The sequence below is a fragment of the Cotesia typhae genome, unplaced genomic scaffold (assembly GCF_013202065.1).
Source record: "Cotesia typhae breed Kobodo isofemale line unplaced genomic scaffold, CoteBio_Ctyphae contig_44, whole genome shotgun sequence".
Classification (NCBI taxonomy): domain Eukaryota; kingdom Metazoa; phylum Arthropoda; class Insecta; order Hymenoptera; family Braconidae; genus Cotesia; species Cotesia typhae.
The window spans coordinates 897476-917674 of record NW_027423753.1 but is presented as its reverse complement, the minus strand read 5'-3'; the positions used below and the strand labels follow the sequence as shown (position 1 = coordinate 917674).

At 30.7% G+C, this 20199-nt stretch overlaps 2 protein-coding genes across 4 annotated transcripts in view; one reads left to right on the top strand and one right to left on the bottom strand.

Annotated features, from left to right (window-relative positions):
* Window positions 1-13155, bottom strand: part of LOC141528954 (5'-3' exonuclease PLD3) — a 39542-nt gene extending 26387 nt beyond the window's left edge. The window contains exons 1-5 of one of the 3 annotated variants that reach the window (XM_074245255.1): window positions 13018-13155; window positions 12563-12924; window positions 12118-12254; window positions 10039-10337; window positions 9866-9918 (exon numbers count right to left, since the gene is read on the bottom strand). In XM_074245255.1, coding sequence (XP_074101356.1) covers window positions 9866-9918; window positions 10039-10123 — 138 coding nt within the window. In that variant the 5' untranslated portion in view covers window positions 10124-10337; window positions 12118-12254; window positions 12563-12924; window positions 13018-13155. The remainder of the gene's footprint in view (window positions 1-9865; window positions 9919-10038; window positions 10338-12117; window positions 12255-12562; window positions 12925-13017) is intronic. The other 2 variants (XM_074245254.1, XM_074245257.1) reach the window with 2 other exon arrangements.
* Window positions 13156-13744: 589 nt separating this feature from the next.
* The window catches only part of LOC141528955 (uncharacterized), a 156002-nt gene continuing 149547 nt past the window's right edge, over window positions 13745-20199 (top strand). Inside the window, exon 1 of the mRNA XM_074245260.1 lies at window positions 13745-13884. The gene's annotated coding sequence lies outside the window, so the exon portion shown is untranslated. The remainder of the gene's footprint in view (window positions 13885-20199) is intronic.

Genomic DNA, 20199 nt, shown 5'->3' with positions numbered 1-20199 from the left:
GAAGAAAAAATTTTTAGAAAGAAATTTTGAGCTTTTAAATAGAAAATAATTTTTTGGAAATCAAGTTAATTTGTTTATCACCGTGTAAGTATGATTTAACGACACAAAAGACATAATATAAAAGATTTAATAATGAAAGATTAAAATTTTTCACAGCTCATCTCTCATCATCACTGGACGGTAGTTTTAAAGTCTTATCCGTATACAGTATATAGTATTTTCCTATTCCTAACTATTACGTATCTAGGTAGTAGGTAGTATGTAGACTGTTAAAGATACGCGCGAGTGCTCGCAAGCTGCATTCAAAATCTGAATATAAAGCCTCCAAGGTTCGGTCGGCCGTGTAATCGGGATAAGCGAAGCGAATCTAAAGTATGGAATATTATATATATACATATATTTATACATACAACAGTCAAAGTAAAAGAAAAACGAACAGAGGGAGATGGAGATGAGTAAAAAAATAAAAAAAAAAAGATAAAGCATGGATTATGAATATTCCAACCTTTTAATGGAAGAATATTTTCCGTGACTATATCAACCGGCGCATGGAGCCGAAAACGAGTGAGATAAAGAGAGATAATGATAGAGACGGGAATATCCTATCCGATACGGGGATGAGGATGAGAATGATGGGGCTGGGGACGAGCACACATAAATTATTTAACGATTGTGCGAGGTGCGTGGGTGCATAAAAAGTATATAGGAAACACTTTCGTTCCTCTGCTGCGTACACTCATATGAGTTCGGAATCAAAGCCGCCCTATCCCGTACCAACCTTTTATTTATGGATATTTTATCGTCAAAACACACACACTAAATTGTTTTTCGTTATTTTAATGAGATCAATTTTCAATTTCTTTTTTTTTTTTTTTTTTCTATGGAGAGTAAGGATGAATTTGTTTACTTTGCGCTGATAAAATTTTAATTTTGAGAAATGGGTTCTTGGAGAGTTTTTTAAATTTATTTTGTTGTTTCTTGGGAAAATATTTTTTGATAAGGCTGTTTTTTTTTGTCAGTCTGCATTTAAAAAAATAGTTTGTTAAAAAATACACTATGTGACTTAAGAGCTTTCATTTGAGTACCCACATGCATTTTTGAAATATTTTTAATATATACATATATATAAATATATTAAATATATGAAAAATCGATGTGGGTACTCAAATGAAAGGTCTCGATGAGTGTAACATCGGGATGAGCTTATATCTTTAAAAATGTCAATAGTTCAAATAGATACAAGATAATTTCTTAATTATCAATCTAGAGATAGACATTCTCGACTATATATTAGGCTGGATATGAAAATATAAAATTTTTTTACGAGTTATAATAATGAATTATCTCATCATAAAGAAATAATTTAATAATTGCAATTAATACCAAAATATTTACGAACCACAATAAATAATTAGCCTATCGGTCGATCGTTAAAAATGAAAACATCGAACAGAAAAAAAAATTCGCGGTTATTGGAATCAATACCAATGGTTCTTATTTAGCGATAAAATTAACGGACCCGACTCTATAAAAAAAATTCATAAATGCATACGATACTTTCTAGGACGGTAAAAAATTTTAGTATTCAATTATAGCCATCATATAAATAAAAATCTAAAAAAAATTCTCTAATGCATTTATTTAAGGAGGATATTAAAAAAAAAATAGTGTCATTAAATTTGGCAGTTAAATGTCGGTTGTTAAATTCGAGCGGGATATATAGAAGCAATTACAAAATGTCCATCGGAAAGATTGAATCCAGCTCGCTTAGCCGGTTCATCCATCCATCAACGTTAGTCTGTCATATTATATACATTATATATATGAGAGCTTATGTAGTCTGTAGTGAGCAGTATGTAGCGTTAACGTTATATGTAGCCTCGGATCTGCTAACCAACTACTAGTAGGCAGAGATGGAGATACCTACCATAATACTTACTGGCGCTGGTATTACATGGGGACAAGCTTCTCGCTATTTAGTTACTATCTATAACTTTATCTTTATGTATAGAATATAATACATATGTATAGAAGTAAGTGTAACTTGGAAACCATCTGCTACATAGCCAACGAGAAGCCTCTTGATAGATACAGTGTATTACACCCCCTTCTGCCCTATCCTCGCAAAGCTTTGACAGTTTTCGTATCGACGAATGACAAGTGTACCAATTCATCTTCTCTACCTGTCTTAAAGTTCATCCTATATAATTATTATTGCCTCCGGGATTATACTTTTTTTTTTTTTACGGGTAGTAGTTACTCTGCAAGGGTTTATTTTTGTCACTTTTAGTAATTATTGTGGAGCACTATCAAGAAATAAAAAAAAAAAAAAAAAAAAAAAAAAAAAAAAAAAACATTTAAGACTCAAACATGTCGGTACAAATTTTTATTAATGATAAAAATGTGTAAAAAAATCTATTTAATGATAAAATTTGGATTTTATTTAATTAATTAAATATATAAAAATAAAAGAGCTACACCAAATAAAATTAATATTGATGATTAATAAATTCCATTAAATTTTTATTAATAATAATTATCACGTGAATTATTAATACTAATTTATTAAATTGAAAATAGACAGACGAAATAATTAAAATCACATAATCCCCGAAAATACATGAAATAATCAGCCAAAGACTACCAGCGAGTATTATCATATTTAAAATCACTAATCCGCGGCATTATAATTCGAATTTAATATACTGTTTTTATTTAACTTATATATATATATATATATATATATATATATATATTTACATGCAATATTTCAATTTCTCTTCCATTTATCACGAAATTATTCACGCGGTATTAAACGCACGTCTACGTGTTTTAAAGCATCATTAGTGCGGAGCATACACCAGAAAACTCGATAACTTTTCTAGATTTTATTCGCGATACAAAAAATAAATCCTTAGAAAAAAAAATTGTCATAAAGACTCAATACTTTCCTTGAAAAATCGATGGATAATTATTGCATACATAATAGGATAATCAATCAATAATAAAACAATTTTTTATCTTCATAATTTTCTACGACTATCTTCATATACTCAAGAAATTTATTATTGAAATATTTACCTCTAAAAAATTTATTATTTCAATAATTCAACTGCCGACCTAAATAATTTAAAAAATATTTAAACTTTTTACTTTTACTAAAAAAAATTTATTTGATGTTTTAAAAAAATTCTTGAACGAAAAAAATAATTTTTAAGACTTTTATTGTCTCAAATCTAGACAAAAAATGTTGAATTTAAATAAAATTTCCCCATAAATAAATTAGTAAAATTAACCGAAAAACAAACGTTAGCAAACCATCAAAGCCAGGACACGGAAAAAATCTGAAAAAATTGCATTTTAAAAATTGTCTTACACGTCACGCTCGAAAGTGGCAACATCTGCATGTAATTGCAAGAGATTCTTTTATTATAATCCATTTAAAAAACATATATGTTGTTTATATTTTATTTAACCACCTCCGTCTTTATTTTGTTTTATTTTGTTTGAGCTTAATTCCTTTATTTATATTGCCTGAAATTTTTCTTTGTGTATTCAATTATTATTATTATTATTATTATTATTATTATTATTATTATTGTTATTATCATTTGGTATCTTTTTGCGTGAGGATCTGCAGAGCGCGACGCCCACACACCAGCACAGGTAAAATGTTTATGTGACGAAGCAGAGGCCGTTTGAATACGTAATCCCGACTGAAAAATACCATCCCTGAAATGTTAAGAGGAAAGATCTAAAGGTCCATGAGCCACTCTATCTCAAGCTCACTCTGTCTACGTGTCTCTGTTACTCTAGTTACAAATAGAATAAAACTACCCGCACTCACACCTTGATCCGACAAACTATAGACTACACCCACATCAACCGCGGAAACAATTCATACAACCGCGGAACAGAAACAATAAAAATTACACGCGAGGAAAGAATTAAAAGTGTCGAGTTATTTCAACCAACGAGCTAACGAACCTCTATTATATTTATTTTCTTCTATTCTTTTACCCTCCTCAAGCTTCGAGCTTCAACCTTCACGGAGAAAATTAAATAATAGCAGTTACTATCTAGATATGGTAAAAAATTTTACCATCATCCTGATCGTAGTGAATAATATCTAAATGATTGTAGATATTATCATCCTAAATGGTTATATTTTTAAGGTGAGACATGCCACATATCTCACCTTTAAAATATAAAATACAAAAAAATACTGATGTTATTTTTTTAGAAGGAGGAGAAACCGCCAAATGGACGTGGATGAACTTCTTTTCAGTTATATACTAAAGTAAAACAGAGTTTTGGTCTACTGGAAGTTTATTTTGTATTTTAAAGTGAAAAGTTTCATATGTGACCATATTAGGCTATGATTCATTATAATTTTTCTATTTTTATCTTTCCAAAAAATATGAAAATAAATTATGATGTCGAATTAGACAAAAATTAATTTTTTTTACCATGTAATTAATTAATCTAACAACAAATCTCAGAAAATTAGAAAATAATTAATATTTTAAAACTTAATTCTCTTGCAACGAGAAAATTTTTCGATTATACGCCATCTGTTGGAAATTTTCAAAACTAAAATAAAAATTTTTAAAACCATATAATTATATTAAGCAAAATATAAAGTATTAAACTGCGATATCCTTTAATTGAAGTGTGGATGCAACTTCAATAAATTTTGTTTATTTTTTAGTTCGATTTTCTACCTCGAATGTTTCTTCCCTCGACGGCCTGAAATAGAACTGGGGATTGCCAGCGAGAGTTACAGAGTCTATTGATACAATAATTGGCTAATTGCAGACAAGGACCGGAAACACGGTTAGTTTGAGATGAATCCTCAAACTGTGAGCGAGTAAATCATATTAAATACACCGTAAAAAATCCACAGACACGTGTAGTTATGGCATAGAAGGTATATATAACATAAAGTATATGGTAGATGGAAGATGGGTTAGTACATAATGGTACCTCTGCTCGAGGATGAGGGTTCGAAACCCGTCGGTAGCACAAAGCTATGCCACAGGCCATTTTCCTAGCTCATCTCTACAACTCTCAGCAGCATATTTTGTTCTCTCTTCTCTCCTCTAATCTTTCCTCGCAAACTCTTAATTTACTCCTATCCTGACTCCGACTTCCAAATAGAATGTTATTATTACATTTTTATAATACACCGCCATTTTTGATTCTCTTTTCTCACTCCCTATTTCTTTCCGAGAAGCGGTTAATTAAAATTAATATTTAAGTGGTTAATATTTTTCCTCATCTTATGATTTTTTTTTCCGGCGAGATATTTTTCGTTAAAAAAAATTCGTAATTCCTGACGGAATAATTTCAGCTTACGGAATAATACACCCGACCAAAAATGAATTTTTCATTAATGTTTTATTTGAATGTTAATTTTTCAGCAGGGAAAAATATTTGAAATATAAAAAAAAATATAGACAAATATAATCGGTTTATACTGATGTAAAATCGTCGATCACAATGTTTAAATGATATTTAACGGTCCACGTACTCGGGATTTAAATTATGCACTCATCCTTTACTTCCATTTATAAATACATATAATATATTATATAGATTGACCGGTGAATAAATTTTCACTCATCACTCATCACAGTTGATTAATTATTATCTGTATTAATATTAATAATAACAGCTCAATAACTTTCCCTCTTTATTCTTTTTATATTCATAAAAGGTTTCGCAGTTTCCACTTTTTTACTCCCAATTCTGATTTTTTTTTTTTTTTTTTTTTTTTTTTTTTAATTGACAGGTTATTCATTTTTCATTTTACTCATCGCGAAACAAAATTTATATCAATGTTACTTTTATTATTTTACAACTCATAAGGTCATTTTTTAATTTTTCGCTTCGACAATTTTTTTTTAAATACAAAATTAATTTTTATCAATGCTAATTTTGAGAAAACAATTTTCAAATTTTATTGGTAAATTTTTGAGTACTTTTACTTTGTAAAAAAATTATAAGGTTTAAAAATAGTCAAAAAAATCAAACAATTTTCAGATTTTAAATTAAAAATTAATGATTTACTTGAATAAAAATAATCTATTAAAATATTTGAAATACTAAGAATAATTACAGCGCGATTACGTTTAAATTCGCTCTAAAATATGTCTATAAATGAATTTATAACGAAAAATGTAAACTTTCAACCTAACCTAGTTCAATTTCCCCGTTTTTATCCCAGATAATTATAATAAAACGAATAAAAAGGTAAAATAAAAATGTGGGAGAAGCATAAAGCCGGATAATCGTAATATCCATCGACACACATGAGTTTTGAAAAAAACCTTTTCCACCGGATCGGCATATTTTTCATAGATATATACGTATATAAAATATATTGATCGTAAAGCGGGTTTACGAAGCAGAAAAACTCGATATTTGAAATATTTAAAAATTCCTCAAATTAATCTGGATAATTATCGTAGAGTCATCGATCACCATTATTGTTATTTTTGTTAGATAAAATTGGATTAAGCGAACGGATACTTGTACGTAGTTAGATGTGGGTCTAGGTATGTATGTTGTATATGCAGATATATATTATTAAGTAGATCTAGATTATATAATTCTGCAGGGACGGGGTAGGACGAGAAAGACCGTTATATTACTGAGATAGGTGCTTTCAAGCGAGAAGAGATGCTCGAGAAAATCCGAATAATCCATGTCATTCGGATCCATTAGCCATTTGGTGGAATCTCTATTTACGATGCTACGCTATTGAGAACAGTAAATTGAACCCGAAGACCTCATTGCTAACTTACCCGTCTTACACTAATTTTAAACTATCCAATAATTCAGAGGTCACTTATCTTTCCTTCATTTTGTTTTTGTTGGTTTGAGTTACGAGAAAAAATTTTAACATATTTTTCGGAGCAAATTAATCATCGCTCCTTTGAATATTTATTAAGTGTAAAAAATTACTGGATAAAAAAGAAATTTAAGACCTCAAAAATAATCTTATTAATTATTATCTCAACAAATTCTAGAAAAAGAAATTCTAACTGGTTAAAAATATAAACTAAAGCTTGCTAATTTTTTCCAATAAAAGAACTCTCTATAAAATTTTAAAGAAAAAAAATGTCCATCTAAATATCAAAACTGGAACACATTAATGAATAAATTAGCAGTCAAAAATAAATATCGTCTGTTAAATAAAAAAAATAAGAGCTTGTTAATTAATAGATTTAAAGTGACAGTAAAAGAGTAGCTTTAAAATTTTTCTAAAAAAGAAATACATTATATGGCTGACGACTTAATTATCTCGTATGTGACACATATGCCTACACGGACAAAAATCGGCACTTAGCGCGGGTTATTACGGCGGTACCGCAGTTATTACGCGCATTAAACGCGCTACTCTCTCAAAGTGCTTTGGCTCTATAATATACCATATCACATCCTCTCAACATATACCTGCACATATGTGCACAACGTATGTACACTTAATAAAATATTTTTTACGGGGCGACCGTTTTCAAAGTCATCTCGAAAATCTAGTAGATATATATTGGTACACGGATAAAAAAAAAAAATAAACTTGATTTAAGAATTTTTCAACTGAAATAAATTAATAATGAATCAATTAATTTTTTTGCATCCACATAAATTTAATTATCTACAGTGATAGTTTAAACAGTTACAGTAAATCTATAAAATTTATATTCAACCCCCGAAAATAATTTTTCCAACAGAATTCAAACGAGCAATTTCTTGTAATAAATTTTCCTCCCAACCTCCAGTTTCTATTCCAAAAACTTTTTATTCTTCTTCTTTATTTTAGCCAGTTAAATCCAATGAATGACTCAGGCGGTAATGAGTAACTCTTCGTCAAGCTTTACTTTTTCTTTACTTAAACTTTATCTCCTTTTTATTATTTTTATTATATTTTTTACCTAATTTTTTATTTAACTTTTTTTTTTTATTTTTCACAACTCAAATATCCTAGAATTTAACAGAAGCACATATATATCTATATATCTATATCTATATATATATATATATATATATGAATAACTGTACCCGAGAGCAATCTAGGTAGCCGCGCTGGTAATATTTGCGCTTCCCTTGTTTGCGCGACGCTGACATCCCCCGCGGTATTTTATAAGTCACGGGGTTTAAATATTTAAATTCTATTTTTTAAAAAATTGAACGAATTCCGCTGGTACTCGAGAATATGAACAAGTTGTAGTAGTTTAAGTATGATAAAGTAAGTGACTACTCGCTCCTCGACATCGACATCGGCACACACCCCCACATCCGTATAAATACACGTGTATGGACGAACACGTAGACTTGTTCGACAAAAACCCGCGAGACAGATAAAATTGTAGAGTGAATCGGTAAAGCACGACTACTACGACAGTGCGCTCTTATCTTCTAACTGAATAAAAAGCAGCAGCAGCAACACACCCTCGGCCACCCTCGGAAAATCTTAAGTATATGCTGAATGAAGCTAAACTTTAAAAAACCGAGTTGCGAGGACCGAAAACCGAATGGAAGACGAACAGCAAAATTATGATAAGTGACTCGGTAATCACAGCTATACGTCCCCTTACTCTACCGTTTCTCTGGTAGTTTCCATACAACGAGATGTAAACTTATTACGGATTCACCCGAAAATGTAGAACGAAAAAGCAAGTGGAACACAAGAACCGCCAACTGAGTTTAGATTAATTTAAATATTTGTCAACTGTTGCATCCACTTTTGTGGAAAACAAAAATATTGTCAAGACAAGCACAATCTATTTCTGGTGTATTTGCTTTTCATGTTTGTCTATCATGTGTTTAATTTATATTTTCATTTTAATTGTAATTATAATTACAATTATAAATGCCAGCGAAATGAAACGCCAGACAAAGACTTGTAATTAATTGAATTGCGCGGTTCGTTAACGGTTTATCTCTATTTGTTGAAATCATTAAATAGCTAATGTTTGAATGCAAACAAGTGTATCATCAATTTAACGGTTTACATGGTTTATATCTAAATGCCAAATAGAATACTAAGCTTCCGAATCGTTCATACATATTATGTAATATTTGTTAGTCCAATTACCTGATATAGCAATGGAAAATCCATTAACAAATTTAATTCAGGAGAAAAATTTGTGACCTAAAAAAACCAATTCCAAAATTTTCCAAAAAAAATTTTTGTTCATTTAAGAATCATTCCTTGGTTCAAAAATTTTTCTCTAGTTTTTTTTAAGTGTATATTTATCTTTCACTGTATATATATTTGCTAGTGTGTATAAAAAGATCTGGTTGTCCTCTCATATCCTATCCAAAATCCCCATTCCAGTACATGTTCAATTTCTGGTTGTTAAGCGAAATATTTCGCAATATTACAACCATCATATGGATACTTAGTTTAAATGTATGCGTGGATGCACATTATACATACATACATATATATGTACAGAAACCTAAAACAGGAAAATAGAATAGACCAGCAGAGGAATCAGCGAACATCGGTCGGACGTGGAACGCCAGCAATTCCATTTTAAAAATCTTATAGAAAAAAAGCAAATCCTGGTATGTATTTTATGGCCCTTTTTCTTCTCTGGTTCTTCCAGCCAGCTCAACTTTGGACACATTCCTAGCACTATGGAACCCTGAATGTTGGATAGCACACTACGGTTAACTAGCTCTACATCGACACTACTGAGAGCCTGCACTGAGGTGCCTTTTTACGAGCGGCAATTTGTTATTAATAATAAAAAATATTTGACAAAGAGAAGGAATGAAGAATGGTGAAAAGTGTAAAGAGAAAGAGAAATAGAAAGAGTGTAGAGGTTGATTAAAAAAACAAACTACTCACTGGATGTACATTGCACTCAAATTGGCTCTCATTGTTTGCACTCATCACATCAGCTAACAAAACACTCGGTCATTTTACTTTTTTTTTTTTTTTTTTTTTTTTTTACGCTCAAACAAAGAACTTGAGAGGTAACTCAACATTTTCTTTTTATAAATTTGTTTAATAATACTTACTTTTGTTTTTTTTTACATGCGTTCCGTTGCATCCGTCTCCTCTGGGAATTAATAAATCGATTTTTACTACACGGCAGCTTATCATGCTCGAATTTATATTTTTTCGGACTAAAAAGCGCTTTAATTAAATAATTGGAGTAATAAAACATTTTTTTATATACTTTTTGAAGTTAAACGCGAATTTTTATTGTTTACTTGTCAAAACACAACACACAACACCGTGAAACACCTGCGCCATTATGAAAATGCGCAGACCGCCAAAATTAGAATGCGCAGAAGTTGAAAAGCTGCGCGCGCACCTGCGGGAGAATTTCAAATATTAATATTTTTATTAAATTAAATTAATTGTTAAAATTAAAAATTTTTATACTTTTTGGGGTTAGTTGGACCACAAAAAGTATACATATTATTTTTGTAAGTTAAAAAAAAATTTCATTTTATTTTTACACTAAATTTCTTGCTTTTATTTTAAAGTTTGTCTGGTAACTTTTAAAATTTATTCAATTGACATCACTGCTTACTTATTAACCTTCTCTAATTTAAATTTCAAATCCATTTAATTATAAAAACTCAATTACTCTTGAATTTTTAAAGAAATTGAAAATTTAACCCGTTAATGTCAATATAATTTTATTGTGTACTTAAAAATTACTTTTTTAAATTTAAATCTTATTTATTTTAACACAATAGTCTTATTCTTACTTTCAATTAACTTAAATAAAACTCATAATTTCATTCTATTTCCAGATACATTCGTCAAGAAAACTGATCCGTGAATTATTTATCAACATGAGGTACGCTGATTTTAAAATAACAAAAGCACTTAATTATTTAAAAAAAAAAAAAAAAAAAAAAAAAAAAAAAAGCCAATATTTACTTCAAGTCGGTAATATGACCCAATTTACACTCTTTAAAGTCTGGAGATGACTTTTTACTTATCAAAAATTCATCTCCTGAAATTAAAAATCGTTTCTCATTACCAGTGTGTCAGACTGTCTCAATTTAGTAATTTTTTGGATATAGAATGATCTACTTTTATTTTATCAAAGACTCATCAATTTTAAATTATCCCGATTCAGTACAATAACTTTAGCAGATGTAAATTTAAATAGATTTAAACATTATTATTAATAATCATTAATTTTTCTGGCATTTATAAATATTTGATACGTTTATAATAATAATAAAAATTGCATTTTTTATGTTCCAATACCTCAAATTTTCTCTGAGTAATTTTTTATTTAAAATTAAAAATTTTTTAATTATTAAGAATAAAGTTAAAATATTTTATTACCATGTAATATTTTTGCACTGATAAAAAATTTATATTGATCATAAATTAACACAAAAAAAGTGTTAAATGTTTAACATAAAAATTTTTAACCCAAAATTTTTTGATGCATTGACGCAAAATTTTTTTATTGTGTAAATAGAATAATTTTATTAAAGAGTATTGTTAGTTTCGGAACTAGGATAGTTTTATTGTGTGTATAATATGTTAATGAGTCAAAAATAATAAAAGGATAAAGCAGAGTAGAGGTTGTAAAAACGGTTTCTCACGTGTGATCCGAATGAAGGTGATTTGCAAAGGTGCAACGAGTGGAAAAAACCGATCGAGCGAAACCACCAAGAAATGCTTGGCCAAGCGAAAAAATGAATGAAAAAATAAAAAATATTTCGAGCTTATACTTATATATTCTGGCAGAGAGAGAGAGAGCGAGAGAAAATATGGGGATTAACCCTTGACGTGGGGAGAGAAAAGAAGAGTAAAGGAGTAGAGACCAGGAGCATGCGGACGGTCATTAAGCCGCGGTCTGTACGAATGGTCGCACAATCATGTTGAATCTTAAATCCATCACGATAATCGACGTCAGCTTAATAATAATGATAATAATAATAAAAATGAAAATAAAGCAAGAAATGGCGGGGAGGAAAAAGAGTGAAGGGCGAAGGGGCACTGAACACTCGCAGTGTAAATAGAAGCAACGAGTAGTCGGGCTGCGCCTCATTAAAGGCGACGACGTCTCGCCCGATGCGTCTCCGTCGGGCGTGACACTCAACCATTTTACACCCTCTTACCTCCCTTGGATTCTTCCGTCGAGGCGGCACCTCAAGATATGACAGGGTTCAACTCTCACCAGGATAAAAAATTAACGGGTCTTATAGCTTGTAGGGTGACCTGGAGATCTTCTCAATTTCATTTTCAAACCTCGATTCTGCAAATTTTTTCTTTTTGTTAGAAATTTTTAATATTGTAGGTCAATTTAAAAAAAAAATGTGTTTTGCAAAATATTTCTAAACATTTGTTAATTATTTTAAATGTCAATTTCTTAATTTTTGCTCCTAAAAATTTGATATTTAAAAAAAATTTTTTTTTTGAAATTTTTTTAATAAATGAACAAAAAAAAATTTTTAAACTTGCATTCAAATTCTTTTAAAAACAAATACTACAAAATTTCCTAAATTAAAATTTTTCACAAAACAAATTTTTCAAAAAAAAAAAAAAAAAAAAAAAAGAACGTACCATCTCCGCTTAAAAAAAAATAAATCACTTTAGTTCTCCAATCCCCCGCTAGAGGGCAGCAGTTGAACTTGTTCACACACTCTCAACACACGTGTCGCTTGTCGTTCCCTCTCCATTCATAATATAATGTGTACCTGGTTCCCACTCCAGTGATCCTCCAGACACGGCTTCGTCGTGGTAGTCACCAACATCCTCTTTCACATATGTACATGTACACCGGCGGCGAGGTGCGCCGAAAACGCCCGAGTTTCCTCAGTCATATCACCAGAGTCACCGGCATCGAGCGACGCCCTTCTCCTGGCGTTTTTCCGCTTGCCAAAAAAATTTTCCCTCGCCCTTACAAATTTCCAAAAAAATATCTGCTGAAAAAAAAAATAAAATTTAATCATACCAAAAATTGACAAAAAAAAAAATATATTAAAAAAAAATATATATTAAAATTAAAAAATTCAAACCTTCCCGCGCATGCTCCGCCCCACTCCTTCTCCCACTCCCGCCATAACGGTAGGCAGCAGGCAGCATAGCGGTGGTCAGAGCACAGTACCGGCACCCCTCGCCCTGTTAGTTTCGCTCTTCGGTAGTCGGTCGTTCTGGTTAGCAGCCAGTGCCAGTTGAGTATCAAACACTGCCTCAGAATCGAATGTGTCCTCGTTTTCGCAGGTTTCATCGCGTTTTATTATTATCAGTCTCAGTCCTCGTACCGGTGCAACACTTAACGTTTTCCCGTATATCCTGCCGCCGCCATTGTTATCGACGACAGCCAGCCGCATCCAGGAGCTGTCTCAGGACCTCAAGTTAAAACAACCAACACTGTTTATAATATTAAACTCACTAGAATTTTTTTTACACTCTACGTAAAGTAGTATGTAGTACTTGATGCCTTCATACTTACCAAACAATTTTAAATATATCTAACTGTACGTATTTCTCCCACTTAAATATATATATACTTTCACGAAAACACCCGGCGAGCTTAGCTTATTTATTTACTTTTCGCTCGCCGCAATTTTTACCCTTTATTGCCTCGTAAAAATTTGCTGACTCATAAAAAATTATTTGCCAACAGTGACCTGGTGGAAGTTTTGAAAACTAAACAATTCAAATTTTTTAATTTGGCGGGAATTTCAAAAAGTTGGTTTTTTTAAAAGCGGGTGAGATTGACAGCTTATTATTATTATTATTATTTAATTTTTATAAATATTATTATTATTACGTGAACGAAGTGATTATCAGTGAAGTGTTATAATGTGCATTATGTGATTCGTGACAACAATCTGAAGAATTTTATTGGTTTGACGCGAACCTTTGGATACTACTTGAAGGTAAATTAATCATTGTACTGAAATATAAACAGAAAGCTGATAGTTTTTTTTTTTTTTTTTTTTTTTTTTTTTTTTTAATGATATTGAAGTCAGCTGACAGCTGTCAATTTTTTTATTATTATAAAAAATCAATTTAGCAGATATCTAATAATTTTTAGAACTTTTGTTGACAAAAATTTCTTTAATAATTTTATTGTTATAAATTATAAAAAAATTTCTAAAATGTCAGTGTCTTATTTTTTTATTAAAAATTTAATTTAATTAAAATTTCTGGAATTATTTTTATAATAATTAAAAAAAAAAAATTCTAAAGCTGTCAAATGTCTGTTGATTTCATTATGATAATTTTAATAGCTATTTTTTTTTTTTTTTTAAATTAATGTGAGAATTATATGTGCTGTTTTTTTATACCATTTTATTTTTCTTGCTTCGGGCAGAGGTTTTTCGGCGAGCGAAGGGGAGGTTTGATCGATCGTGAATTGTTTTTTATTATTTTTACTTCTGTAGGTAGAATTGAGTAGAATTCCGATGAGGGTGGTTTGATATTAGAAGGATTGAGAAGGATTGATATTATTTTATATTGCATTATATTTAGTAGGATGTCATGTGATGTTTAATTGTGCAGGAGGATATTATGTCGGGAAAATGGTTTTTAAAAATGCGGTGGACAGGACTGAAGTTTCGGGCGAATTGGTGGCCAGTGGAAGTAGGAAATGAGAGGGAAATGTTGACGGGGGCGTTGTTGCGCGCCAGGGATTCGGGTTTATGCTAAAACGATGTGCAATGTTGCGTGATTAGAATCTCTTGTCGGGTTAATGATCTCACGGGATGTAAGCGGGGCTTAGTCGAGCTGATTGCTATCGCGACTGGTATTTGGTATGGTCTTTCGGGTAAAAGTTCTCAGCTGTTGGAAAATTTTTACAGGCGCTTATTGGTGATAAGTAAGACGAAAAATTGTTTGTTTTACTGTCATTAATTTTTTGGAGTAGAATTTTATATTTTTTGTCATTAAATTAATTTAACAAAATTTTACGTTTAAAAATTTCTATTAAAAAAAATAATCAGACAATTTTTTTTGGATTTATTTAAAAAATAAATTTATTTAAAAAATTGCCTTAAAATAAAAAATTATCAAACGTATTTTAATATAAAAAATATTTACTCAAAAAATAAATAATAATTTTATTTTATTTTTAAAAATTACACAAAAAAAATCTGTGAAATAAATTTAAAAATCCAAAAACAGAACAATTATAAAAATGCTTGCGAAGCTTTTAGAAAAATTAGAGTATGAAAATTTTTATTCACACTCAAATTCGTTCCACAAACTCTAAAGTTATCTAATTCGAGTCAAATATTAGAAGCAATTTTCTAGGCTAAAATAAAAAAAAGAAACCTAATATTTGCGAATTTTTTTGCTTCCGCCTAACAGAGTGTGACAAACTTCAGTAATTGCTCCGAAGCATAAAAACCGGTGAAAATATTCCAGGAGGTCGAAAAACTATAATTTCGCGTGTATAATATTTGAAATAATATAAAAAGCAAACATTCGTTGATAAAACAAGTTAATTTAAATAATGCACCGAATGGCAAGTATATAAAAACGTCACAATCAAAAAGTTTAAACATAAAATAGTGAATTTTATCATCACCGCGGTAATATTAATGCGAGCTAACAAGGAATAGGTATGCACTGCGAGAATGGCACGTTCGTGTCCTCGGTGCAGTTTCTTATCAGCTTAAAATGTGCGGGTGCTAAGCAATTCGTGTCTCTCATCTTTTTACCTATTTCTCGACTCCTTTCATTTACTTACCTCCGTTTTTATTCACTTATGTCGTTATTTTTATTTCATGCACTCGCCGAAAGACAAAACGGCTTTTAGAAACTGCAGAAAGAAATTATATTTTATCTGATAGCCAAATTAATAAACTTTTATCAATTTTTTTAACAATTAAATTGATATAAAAAAATTTTACATTTAAAAATTTTTTATATTTAGAAATTTGAAAAAAAAAAAAAAAAAATATATATATATATATCAACAAAAAAAGATCAAAATTTGCACATCAGTGTGAAAAATTTCTCTCCTATTCTCTCAACGGCAATCTTTATTTTATCACTTCTGGCATTACCATTATTGCTATTGCTATTGCTATCGCCATTATCATTATTGCTGTTAATGCTGGTATAGAACACAATCTAAAAAGTAAAATGGCCTACCGTGTATGTTGTATGTTAAATGTACAAAGTACGAGTTTGGATCGAGTTTGTATAAGCGTGACTTGCTTTGTTCTCTGATGCGATCGGCCCGGTACGGCTGAGGACTGAGGAGACGCATATAAGATAAGTATCTACAAAAAGGTCAATGTCTTGTTCTAGATTATCTCGTTAATTTGTGTCTGGCTATGTCAGTATAATATATTACATATCATTATTATTATTTTTGTTGTGATCATCATCATCATTTCATTTTTATTGATATCTAATATATACAACACGCTGTTGTATATAATAATTAGTTATTATTTATTATCTATCGCATATCCATACTCGATTTTTTATTGTCCTAAACTAATTATTTAAATAAATTTACATCTAATTACACGGTACTTTATTGTACGCAGAAAAGGGAGGGCTAATGTATCCGGTAAGAAATTTTTTGATGCCCGCAGCTATCGGGCCACTTTTAATTTTCATTTCAATTATTCTATTTTAAACTTTTTTTTTGCAGTTTATGATTATTTTATGTTACAAATTATTTTTTAAAATAAATTTTTTTAATGAGAAAATCTTGAAAAAAAATTAAAAAATTTTTTTAAATCAATCCCATTAAAAAAATTAAAAATAAACATCGTATTAGTTGATTAGATTACACAATCCATTTATAACATTTATAACATTCGGGTATGGGAAACGCAAAGATTTAAATCACCAGTGTATATTTATATTAAATCGAATATTCATTCGGTATAAATTTAATACGATTACTTATAGTTAAATCTAACGAGAAGAGTACAGTACTTGAATAAATATCATTGCCTATTGTAGGTTGTAGGTCGTAGGATCCCGGGTTTATACATATCCACACACTTCCCCGCGTACATAACATACACATATACATCTGTATGTAACGTGCATAATAATCTGTAGGTATATCAACGGCTTATCTTGTAAACACAGACTGTCGAGATAAATATTTTAAGTATTAAGTGGGATGTATAAAATATAATATATTATTTGCAATCGGAGATGAAAATTATACTTCCTTAAATTGTTTACCGTTTATTATAGAATAAATATTAAATAATATAAATTTATTTTATTTAGCGTAAATTTTTATTCGAGGCCTTGTCAAGCAGAGACATCCCGCTGAAAAGACCCGTCGAAATTTCATTTCGAAGTAATTGGTTCCGAAGAATAGCCTAGCCGGGTTTTAACCTGAGGTTTTTAAGTACGGATGTTATTATTATCATCATTATTTGCCCTTTTTAAAGTTCTTCTATCCTCTGAAATAGAAATACGTATAATGACTATAATAGTGGCCTCCTACAGGCAGACTACACTTCACTAGTTAAGACTTATACTTACACTCGACATTACACGCTCCGAAATTTCTCGACCCAAATCCAAACCGTACGGTCTCGAGTTTAAGTTTGAATTTCAGGTCCAGTCTATATAACAATCCGGCATACCTCGGGGCAGGCTAGTTTAGTCCCGTGTTAGTGTGTAGGTTACTCTGGGTTCATGTCTGCATTTGCAGAGCTAGGTATAAACGTCGTATCTATACATAGAGTGTACATAGTAGGAGAATTAAGGGTCCAGGTCATTGAATTATTGCCGAGATGTACGTGTAACATAAGAGGATGCATGGGTTTTTATTTTCTTTTTTTACTCGGACCATCTGGTCTCCATATTCAGAGGAACTTCAAGATATTTTGATGGAATTAACACGTTTTCGGATCTCTCAAATACTTCAACGCTTTTGTGGATACCAAATTGTATTCAGTTATGCTTGCTTTGGGATAATACTGTGTTTATGTCCAGAGGGAAATAATTATTTAATAATACTTGCCCGATAAATTGATTTTTTGTTGTCGGATTTTTCTACTTCACGGTTAATTTTTGGAAATAAACTCCAGACTTTTAAAAAAATATTTTAAATTGATGAAAAATTTTTATACATTAGGAAATTATTTTTTTTATCACTGTACAAATATTTGAATTAAAAAACACTGTTTAAATATTTTCCAGTTACGAATTAAAGATTAGTTAATTTTATTTAAAGATTAAATTTAAATTTACTTCTGAGAAAGATCAAATTTTTCATGGTAATTTTTTTTTTCTACAAAAATTTCCATACTCCAATAAAAAAATCAATTAAAATTTCATTACAAAACTATCAAACCCAAACAAAAAAAAAAAAAAAAAAAAAAAAGGTCGCAATTAAGTGCAAAAATCAACCCCGATCAGTAAATAAAAGACTTTAAATACTTTTTTCTCGATGAAATTAAAAAAAATAAAATAAAAAGAGTATAAATGTTAAATCACTTTAAAGCCCTTTGACTCTTGTCGAAGCAAAGCAATTGCTCTCATGATATTCCAGTTCATATCCCGCGGTTCGACGGGCACTCGGCATTGACGCGAGTAGAAATTGACGTTGTCAGTTGAATTAAACGGCATTCGATAGATCAAGGGCGTAGAGAGACACTCTCGAAAGCCGACGGGACGCTTCGCACATCTACATACATTACATCGACATAGATCCACACAGACTGGGTTATATCCGCACACATTTGTCAGCAACAACACATTAGAGCGAGTACTCACATATGTGCGGCAGTATCACGGGCTTAGGGTGCGCAAAGTCGATTTAGTTAGTCAAACTCCTATCTGTAGTGCTGGTAGTGGTACCAGCACTAGTATCTACCATCTAGTGTGTAGTAATCGCAATAGTTATGCAATAGCGGGAGTATTAGTGGGTAAAGGGTAGCAAGTGGTGGAAACCTTTGGTATACCCAGTCAGATTCTCTATCTTCATCTGTCGCTATCTATCTATCCATTACTCTGACTCTCGATCGTTTACTCTAGTCTAGTCAACTAAACTCACGGTTTAAATACTCTAATTTAACCTTACAGCCGAGCACTAGTTATACATACACCTGCAGCCTCTATACATATATACACAAACCTAGTTTGGTCTAGTCTAGTCTGGTCTAGTCCGAGGAATCTCAACTGATATAAGCAGATCAGAAAATTCCGATCCAGCCTGCTCTAGTCTGCTAGATATTTAAGTCTAGCACACCGCGAGGCAGAATTCGCGGGTAGCATTCGAGAAACAACCTGGGGCGCTTTCGGCTCCTTCTCTCTTGAAACATCAGCTACACCTGTAAACCCCCGGGGGTGAGTTTAACTTCCCCTCATATCTGATCTCCGCTAATACAAGTAGAACTAGTTTGTATCTGTGGATCTCTGGGGCTTGTCGAGGGCTCTTGTGTGTGTGTCCATATGCGCTCATACGAATGGCAAAGCCCGGCTGAGCGAGAGGTTATGAAACCGTTGATAGGAATTTCCGTAATTCCCTGGAAACATAATCGAATATTACCGCAACGCGCTGCATTAGCACGAGATCGCCATCGCCTGTGTAGGTACTGCTAGACCAGTCGATTGAAACAGAGTGGGCTACGCCAATTATTAACCTTCACTAAGAGGATAATTATCCGTCGGTGTATTTATATGGATGTCTGATGGCTTTTTTTAATCGGGTATTGATTTTTTAGAGGGAACAGGATTTTTATTTTTTAAATAGTACCAAAGTTTTTTTTTTTATTCCATTTATGTTAGGTAATAAAAAATTGTGTTTTGTTAAGTACATGCGAGACGATTTAGCGATCATACGGCATCTAGCGGAAATTTTGAATATTATATTTCGTTAAAAAACTATTTATGGCCACATCAAAAAATTATTTCATGAGTAATAATAGTAATTTTTTTTTTTAAAGATAAATTTCATTAAAAAAATCTTATAATTTATTTTTTTAAAAAATTAATTACAGAATTAAAAAATGTAATTAAGTCTAAAAATTCCTAAAATTTTTTTTATTCAGGTTTAATTTTTTTTTTAATTAACAATTTTTATTTCACCCTCAAAAAATTCCAATTTAATTGGATTTTTCTTTAAAATAAAAAAAAGTTTATCCTTTAAAATGACTAGGTGTTAAAAATAACGAGGATGTGAATTAATAAAGAAATAAAGAATAAAACCTCCACTAACAATAATAAAAATAATAATAATAATAATAATAATAACAATAACA